This window comes from Vespa crabro, chromosome 12, assembly GCF_910589235.1.
Source record: "Vespa crabro chromosome 12, iyVesCrab1.2, whole genome shotgun sequence".
NCBI classification, from domain to species: domain Eukaryota; kingdom Metazoa; phylum Arthropoda; class Insecta; order Hymenoptera; family Vespidae; genus Vespa; species Vespa crabro.
In genome coordinates this window covers 5,570,826-5,580,594 of record NC_060966.1, presented here as the reverse complement: position 1 = coordinate 5,580,594, position 9,769 = coordinate 5,570,826, and the positions used below count along the sequence as shown (strand labels likewise).

Here is a 9,769-nt window from a genome sequence, read left to right as displayed (position 1 = left end):
ATTATTTATTTTATCTTGAAATAATTTATTCATACTTTAATTACTCTCTCGTTAAAGCTTTATTTTTAATTTTAATCGCAAACATAATTAATTATTCATCTTATTTGAATAATGATAAAAACAGTGATAAAAATGATTAGCCTTGATCTTTGATCAATTCTTGCTGATGATCCAAGCTTAATAAGGATTCGTAGCCCGAAGAAAAACCGATTAAAAATGTATATAACGTGGGCGAGCGGAAATTGTTGGATAGTTAAAGTAACGTCGCATCTAGCCTCTTGGCGATGTCCTTCGATTATCGAGAACGGTGATATACCACCCACGATCCGCCTGTTTCATGTTGATCGTGATCTATATAATAAATAAGGTGATATCTTCTGTAATGTTGGATGACTTTGTATCGACGAATATATAATAGTAGTTCAATATACAATCATGAATTTTTATCAATGTTATCCACGTTGAAATTGTTAATTCATTTCAATGATCGATACAAAGATTCAAAGAAAAATAAGTTGACGGATTAATCGAATGAAAAAAGAAAAAGAAAAAAGATATGTTTATATATATTAACGATTTAAGTGAAATCTTTTGCTGCAAGATTTTTTATCTATTTTTTTCATTTAGACTTTTAAAATATTTTTTTTTTTTTTTGGATTTCTCAATCGGTCTTTCGAGCATACAATTTTTTTTTTTTTCTTTTTTGCCTTGAGCGAATCGTATTTGGTGCGAGAGACGAATATTTTATAGCTTCGAAAATTCGTATAATATCAAATTAGGCTCGTCGATCGAGTCGACGAAGACCTCGAGACGCGGCGAAAATGGCACTAAACGCATCGTGACGCGCATAGTTCGGAAGACAACGACGTTGACTCGTGGGGAAGAAAAAAGTGTTACCGAGGACCAAACCAAGTATGGCTCTCAAAAATATCTCAAGGATTCTTCCTCGTCCGCGACCTTGACTCGACATGCTTCTCCAAAAGCGAAGACTGTTAGGGTAAGAGAAACCGAGAGCCTTACTAATGTTGAAAACTCCATACAATTTATTATCTATGAAATATCTAATTTCTGAAAATATCAATGCACCTTATTGTATCTGATCGATAAGAATTATCAGAAGATTTAAGGATCGATCTAGGAAGGATTAAAAAAAATAGATAAAGAAATATTGTATTTAAGAAGATCTCAGAAGTAATCTAACAAGTTTCAAAAAATAACTATTTATTTTATATTAAATAATTATTATTAACATTACATGGAAATTATTTAGAAAAACTTTGTTTTATCATTAAGGGAATATCTATAAGAGCGGCAAAATAAAAAAAAAAAAAAAAAAAAAAAAAAAAATAAAATAAGATAAATACTTATGTAATTGCTATCAATCAAGTTGACGATTATCGTTCGATATATAGATATCGAATCTTACTCATGTAACACGTCACATCTCATCTTTATGATCGCTATATATATATATATATATATATATATATATATATATATATATATATATGTCTAAGGATCAGGATTATAATGCCACTTGATTCTCTTTTTCTCTACGATAAATATAAATCATTTAACAATGGATTTATTTCTTTCTGTGTGTAATGTTAAATAACTCTTCGGACAAATGCAAAAAGCATTATCTCGACTCGTTCGAGTTGAACATGGTGTGCATTTTCTATGAGATTCATATTATGCGCAGGATCTTTGAATAGATCTTATCTATTTTCTATTCGAGTTACACGACGACGAGTAATGGTAGCAATACCTTATGTAACAGATCAAAGTTGCCGACAACTAATGTTGCGGAAATTTCATGAGCGTGTATGTACTACTGTTAATTATCTTTCTATCTTTAATCCACACACACACACACACACACACACATGCATGTATACATAAGTGATTATTATGAATCTAGGAAATATAAAAAATTAATTTGATCAGTTGACAATGCAAATATATGCATATATAATTAATATGAATCAAGGGATATAAAAAATAATTTCGATCAGCTGATAGTATTATCTATTGTTAAATTTTATATATATATATATACATGCATAAATGATTATTTTGCATGCATATATATATATATATACATGAATTATTAATATGAGTCAAAGAAAATACAAAATGATATCGATCATTTGATGTTATTATTGAATCATCATCTATTTGAATCGTGGCGTAAAACATGAAGCATAAGGAAGCTTCACAGAGTCGCGACTTGACATTTAACGAATACAAGATAGCTCGAAGGAAAGAGAAAGAGTCGACGAACCCAATCGAGTTCGAGTTCGAGTTCGGTGCACCGTCATCAAACGATAAGTCGATCGAGAACATCTGCTAAGTTAGGAATAATAAACGTGAAAGGCAAAGTAGAGAGAAATCTCATTGTTTTCTATCTCTCCTACACATCTCTTCTTTCTTCTCCCGTTCTTTCTTTCTTCCTTTTTTTTTGTTTTCTTTTTTGTTTTTTTTTGTTTTGTTTTCTTTTTTTTTTTTTCTTTTTTTTTTGTCGAAAAAGAACAAATACCAATCCACCACCCTCGTCTGTTAAAGTTTTATCGTTCTCCTTAAATACCATGATCTATTTTCTCCGAAGATATTTCTCTCGTTGAATGCACGTTCTGGTCTACGGACTTAGAATAGATAAGAAAGGTATTTCTGATTTAAATTAGGGAATGATTAATCTCTATACTATTTATGTTTCTATATTTATACAAAGTAATATTTTTGAGTTATCTTTGATCAAAAATATTTAAGTCTCAAGTATCATAAAGTTGTTGCTTCCTTATTTCTTTTATAATATCAATCTTAAATTACGGAATGTAAAGTTATGAATAATTTTAATTGAAATATCAATGAGTTTGTTGTGTGTCATATAATTAGACCAAGAGGAATGATTACTCTGTATAACTATTTAAATTTTTATTGTACAATATGAGTAAACATATTGTTGAATTTTATCACTGATAAAGAGCAATTGAAAGTTGAAATGTCGTAAAGTTGTTGCTTATTATTATTTGTTAATAGTATTAATTTTATACTTCTTTCAAGATATATAAATAGTTTATGAAGTAATTATCGATAATAGAAAATTAATTATTGTTAATGTGTTAATGTCGTATAACTTTTTGTTACAGATATCAGACATTGTAGTAGGTCAAGAACCAAATGTGACAGCTCGAGAAGCTTTGCTAAGATGGGCAAGACGTTCAACAGCTCGTTATCCTGGTGTCCGTGTGACAGACTTTACTTGTTCCTGGAGAGATGGTTTAGCGTTTAGTGCACTTCTCCATAGAAACCGTCCAGACCTCGTCGATTGGAGAAGTGCTCGTGCAAGTCAACCTCGAGAACGGCTCGATCGGGTCTTCCACGTCGCCGAGCGCGAGTACGGCGTTACGAGGCTTCTCGATCCAGAAGGTAATCCTGTTCCTCATAAATCCCTTCTGTCTGACTTTTTTTTTCCTCTTTCTCCCTCTCCCTTTTTTTTTTTTTTTTACTTTTTTACTTTTTACTCACCTTAGTCGGATTTGTTGTCTATCCTTTCTCTCAATTCTATTTCGCTTGGTCGTTGACTCGAAGGTGAAAGCACATGTCCAATGGATTCTCTTATTAGACAGACTTGTCATTGTCCGATCAAACAACTTACTTTCTCTCTCTACCTCTCTTTTTTCAATCATTTTTTTTATTTATTTATTTATTTATTTTTTTTTTTTTTTTTATAAATTTGTTAATAGGAATCATCAGTTGTAAGATTGAAAGCAAGAAAAGAAATAGTTTTTTTCTACTTCTTTTCTTTTTTTTTTTTTTTCTTTTTTCTTTTCTTTCTTTCTTCTTTTCAACAATCTGTATCTGCATCAGCAAGGTGCACGTAGACCCAATAACCAAGCACAAATCCGGCCACAGTCGCCTTTCTTTTTGGTCACGGTACTCGCCGTCGTTTCCGGTTGAAGCCGAGTACCGTGACCGATCGTAGCACTGACTCTCCGTATAAATAATTATGGTCGTCCCTGCTCTAAGTCTCTATGTGCGTACGTATACTTTAGTCTTGACGCACATAGATGGGATATCCATTGTTCACGAGAATACCGCTATAAAGATCAATTGATATATGTTGATGTAGTTGATGATTCGTTCATGTAAAATCAAATTTGAATAGATATAAATGATAGTAAATAATTCGAAATAATTAATTTATTATTAAAAAACAAAAGAGAGAGAGAGAAAAACAAATTTTTTTTCTTTTATAACAGTCTCTAAACAATAACTTGAACATTTAATTGTGTTAATATTATTTAATTGTTAAAAATAAATTAAAAAATGACAAAACTGTGACTTAAATATTTATTAATATTTATATTGTTATAGATGTGGATACACCGGAACCGGACGAGAAGTCTTTGATAACGTACATCTCTTCGCTCTACGACGTGTTCCCTGAGCCACCCCCAATTCATCCCCTTTATGATACCGAAGCCCAAAGACGATCAGCTGAGTATCGTGAACTTGCTAGCTCTCTACACCTTTGGATACGTGAAAAGATGACTTTAGTACAGGATAGATCTTTCCCGCCAACTTTGATCGAAATGAAAAAACTCGCAGCTGATAGCTCTAAATTCAAAAACGAGGAAGTACCGCCAAGATACAGGGACAAGCAAAGATTGTCTTATATCTTTAGAGATTTGCAGAAATATTTTGAAGCTGTTGGTGAGGTCGATATGGAACCAGAATTGCACATCGATGTGATTGAAAAGAATTGGAGCAGACTAATAATGTTACATCAAGAAAGAGAACAGGCTATTATTGATGAAATCAAACGGTTAGTTTGTGTGCTTAAGGTAAAAGAAAAATAATAGTTAACGAATATACCATTCATTTTATTCGTTTTATTTAGAAGAAATATTTATAATTTTTCTTTATTTATTTAAAATAGAAGTTTTACTTATATTATAGTATATTATATTCAATCAGACATTTATTAAGATATATTTAATATATCTATTTAAAATAGATATTTAATTTTAAATTAAAATAAACGAACTAAATGAGGTATATTTGTTTATTAATGGTATATTTAAATACGATTAATTAATTATCCGTTTCACGATTAGAAAGTACTTCTTAAAAGAGAAGAGATCTAATCGTGAATCCTATTTGGTATGCATTCTCTCGTTTGTTACGATGTACGAAAGGATAATCTTACAATGAAGTCACGAAATGCATCGAGTCACGAGAGATGCTTTCACGGATATATGTACATGTATATGTATATATGTATATATATATATATATATTTTCTCACTCTTTAAATGTTTATGTTTAGACTCGAACGACTTCAACGGCTTGCCGAGAAAGTTCACCGTGAGATGAAGTCAACTGATAATCGTCTGGAAGAATTGGAAAGACGCGTGGAAGACGAGGCTCGACGTCTCGATCGTCTTCATCCTTTAGAAGCTAAACATGCGGTTGACCTGCTGGAACAGGACATTCGCAATACCGAAATTCAAATACAGAATATTTTTACCGATGTACACACACTCACCGAAGGCAGATACAGTCAAGCTGCTGAACTTCACAAGAGGTCAATGAATTTTTCTTTTGTTTAGAAATTTTTTCGAATGACTTTATCTTAGATAAAATTTCAATTTTAGAGACCGTAAGGAATTTAAGTTAGAATTAACATTCGATAATCAATTATTTTACATTGGATTTAAGAAATATGATGGATAGTTGATTGTTAATTTTTCTTATCTTTTTTTTTTTTTTTTCTCCTGAAATAATAGGGTGCAGAAACTACATCAACGTTGGGTAGCATTACGTTCTCTATTGCACAAACGTTTGGTACAACCACTTTCCGCGGTGTCCTTCCCAGTAGAAGAACGAGTTGTCACGAAGCATCGAACGACAGTTCACGAAACGAGATTGGTAGATACCAATCCACATTTCCGTTCGTTACACGACTGCATCGATTGGTGCAAGGCTAAATTAAAACAGATCCAAGAAGCTGATTACGGCTCGGATTTGCAAAGCGTTCAAAACGAATTCGACGTTCATCAGAAGGAACATAAAAATATTGATCAGTTCCGTTCGAAAGTAGACAAGTGTGTTCAAGCTAAAAATAATTTCCACGGGGAGGAATTGACTTTGTATAGTCAGCATCTCAGCAATTTACAGAAACTTTATTCTGAACTTTTGGCACTATCGAACAAGAGACTTTCCGATTTGGATACTTTACAAGATTTTATACAATCTGCTACTGGAGAACTTGTGTGGCTTAATGCTAAGGAAGAGACCGAGGTGACAAGAGATTGGAGCGATAAGAACCTTAACGTTCAAAGCATCGAACAGTATTACGAGGTTGGTCGGAACATTATTAAATTGCATAAATATTCACACACACATACACATATCGATTTACTTATTTTTTTTTTTTTTTTTTTTTTTTAATATTACTAATATAAAAAATCTTCTCATGTTATTCTATATTTTACAAGCGTACATACGGATCTGGAATTGAGGTAAATCTTTTACTAATACACAATTAAAAATTTCATTTCATTTTCCAATATCAATTTTATAATATTTATAATAATTATTCTTTCTTCTACATGATTATTATAATTTTTTTAATACAGTCCCTGATGAGTGATTTGGAGAAACGAGAAATACAATTTTCTGCTGTACAAGATAGAGGAGAAGCATTGGTCCTGCAGCATCATCCAGCAGCAAAAACGATCGAGGCCTATATGTCAGCGATGCAGAGTCAATGGGCTTGGCTCCTTCAGCTAACTCTATGTCTCGAAGTTCATCTGAAACACTCCGCGCATAGTCAACAATTTTTCAAGGATATTCAACAGGCTGAACAATGGATTTCTAAGATAGACGAAACACTTAACACGATTTATTCGCAATCTGATTTCTCTCTAGACGAAGGTGAACGATTGTTAAAGGGTATGCAAGAACTTAGAGAAGAACTTAATAATTATGGTGAGCACGTTCAGAGATTGGTCGAACAGGCTAAAGAAGTTATACCGATGAAACAAAGAAGACAACCAGTAACGAGACCATTGCAAGTTACTTGCGTTTGCAATTACAAGCAAGTAAACGTAAGTTTATTTTAAATATTAAACAATTAAAATGTTAAGAAATATTTATTCTTCATAATGATCTTCATTGAAGCAGATGTCAATCGAGAAAGGAGAACAATGTACTCTCTATGACAATTCTGGTAGAGTTAAATGGCGTGTGAAGAACTCGCAAGGCGTCGAATCACCTGTACCAGGTGTCTGTTTTTCACTTCATCCACCAGATAAAGATGCATTGGATGCTGCTGAACGATCAAGACGACAATACGATAGAAGCGTATCTTTGTGGCAACGCAAACAACTAAGACTCAGACAGAACATGATTTTTGCTACCATCAAGGTGGTCAAGGGATGGGACTTACCTCAGTTCTTAGCTATGGGACAAGATCAACGTACTGCTATTAGAAAAGCTTTGAATGAGGATGCTGATAAATTACTTAGCGAAGGTGATCCAGCTGATCCACAATTGAGAAGATTGAAACGTGAGATGGCTGATGTTAATAGGCTCTTCGATGACTTCGAGAAACGTGCCAAAGCCGAGGAGGAATCTAAAAACGCTGGTCGAATTTTCAACGAACAGGTGTCCTCGCTTCAGCAAGCGCTCGATGAAGCTGAACGTATTATAAATGCACGTATTGAGGCTCCATTACCAAGAGATCTCGATAGCCTCGAACATTTGGTATTAGAACACAAAGATTATGAACAAAATTTGCAACAATTGGCACCGGAAGTCGATCAAGTACAACAGACTTTCCGTGGTATTACTTTGAAAACCCCAGCAATGAGAAATAAACTCGATAGCGTAATGACCAAATGGAATCATCTTTGGAATCTTAGCAATCTTTACATAGAACGTTTGAAATGCGTAGAAATTGTACTTTCTAGTCTCGAAGAAAATACCACGGTTATATCCGAATTTGAAATAAAATTGGCATCGTTCGGTGAATTACCGTCGGACGTTAAAGGTCTTCAAAATGTTCTCGAGGATCTCATGATCCTTCAAAATGCCATTGCTCAGCAACAGTCATCCATTGATCAATTGAACGACGACGCCCACAACGCCAGACGTCTCGTTGAAAAATCAAGACATAATCATCATGGACCACACGGTGATATGGACAGATTAGATTCCGAGGTCAACAGATTGAACGCTAGATGGACTAATGTTTGTGGTCAGCTCGTTGATAGATTACGTAGTGCGGAAGCGGCTTATAGTCTCGCACAACAGTACCATAATTCGTATCAAAATGAGGTTGACTTCATCGACGAATGCTATATGAAACTCGAATTGGAGAACGCTAAGGTAGACAAAATTCTTTTATTCTTTTTATATATATATATATATATATATATATATATAGATACATTTTTTTTTCTTAATCTTCTTAATTTAATTCATTTATTTGCGGACGTGAGATTTAAGTTATTATTAAACATTGAAATGAAAACAACGATAATAATTTATAAACCATCCTTCAAATTTCCGTGCAGAATTTGTTAAACAGAGTTGTGGATCGTGCTCCAGCAATCGAAGCAGTCAACGTTACTGGTGGAAGATTAATTCGCGAAGGCAAGGTAAGATGATAAGGTTTATACCGTAGCAATTGGATATTTGTATTTTATTATTTTTTTTTTTTTATCTTTTAATAATTAGCTTTAGCAAATGGTATGAATGCTATGTGTGAATGAGATTTAGATATTTTACACAAACACATTACGTACACGTACACGTACTTTAACGCACAAAACATTAATGATTTTCCAGCATCGTATATTTATTTTATATGTATTATATTACATGTAAAGTTATGAAAAACGTAACTACTTTCAGCAATTTAAGGAATAAGCCGCAGCAAACTTAGATTTAGTAAAAGTAATATATATATATAAATCCAATTGATATTTCTCTTTAGAGATTCATACTCGAATGTGATTTTATCAAATCGCTGTTACTAAAAATCGCTGCTTTTACTATATTCTCAAGAAATACATGAAGCAAAAGATCGATTAACTCATTGAAATTTTCTAATTCATTATGGGCTAAGTAATTATTATACTCAGCTCATTTTTCTAATCACAAACATAATATACAAAGAAATATATATATATGGATAGATAGATAGTAGAGTTGAGTAAGCAGCTCATTCTGATCGATTGGCTTTCGCATAATTTTTAATTATTTTTTTTTTTTTAAAGCAACCAAAGCTTGCGGGTCTAATTCGCTAAAAATACGTATTTATTACGAGTGACCCAGTGTGGTATAATTAAAACTCTCGATTGACCTTATTCGATTAACCTTGATATTTATTTATTTATTTATTTTTTTTTTTTTTTTTTGTATTCCCGAAATGTAATGAAATGAAGAAATTGATAGGGAAATTATTATAACATAGCAATTTACATCAACGCAATTTACCAAACGGGCAATAATTGTCTAACACTCAAGACAAGATATAAAAGAAAAATAAAAAAAAAAATAAAAATCATTCTTGAGAAGCTATATTAATAAAGTAACGTTAACGCAACGAATACTTACACAACGGCATCACATTGGGTCGTCGTCGATTCTATATAGAAAAGGAAAGAAGCGAATACCATGTTAAATGCGTTTCTTTACCTTCGCTTTTGGCTAACGGTAGTGGATCCAAATGATCTAATTCACTAACCGTAACGGA

The 9,769-nt window shown here is 32.6% G+C and overlaps 1 protein-coding gene across 39 annotated transcripts in view; it reads left to right on the top strand.

The window, feature by feature from the left end:
* The window catches only part of LOC124428424 (microtubule-actin cross-linking factor 1), a 115,949-nt gene that overhangs the window by 63,875 nt on the left and 42,305 nt on the right, over positions 1-9,769 (top strand). For 27 of the 39 annotated variants that reach the window (XR_006943154.1, XM_046972437.1, XM_046972428.1 and 24 more), the window contains 8 exons: positions 3,150-3,429; positions 4,378-4,828; positions 5,333-5,590; positions 5,793-6,366; positions 6,504-6,527; positions 6,645-7,115; positions 7,192-8,397; positions 8,586-8,669. Coding sequence is in view for 38 of the 39 variants with exons in the window: in XM_046972437.1 (XP_046828393.1) it covers positions 3,150-3,429; positions 4,378-4,828; positions 5,333-5,590; positions 5,793-6,366; positions 6,504-6,527; positions 6,645-7,115; positions 7,192-8,397; positions 8,586-8,669 (3,348 nt within the window). In the remaining variant the exon portion in view is untranslated. Of the gene's footprint in view, positions 1-779; positions 998-3,149; positions 3,430-4,377; positions 4,829-5,332; positions 5,591-5,792; positions 6,367-6,503; positions 6,528-6,644; positions 7,116-7,191; positions 8,398-8,585; positions 8,670-9,769 lie in introns of all 39 variants that reach the window. The other 12 variants (XM_046972438.1, XM_046972432.1, XM_046972449.1 and 9 more) reach the window with 3 other exon arrangements.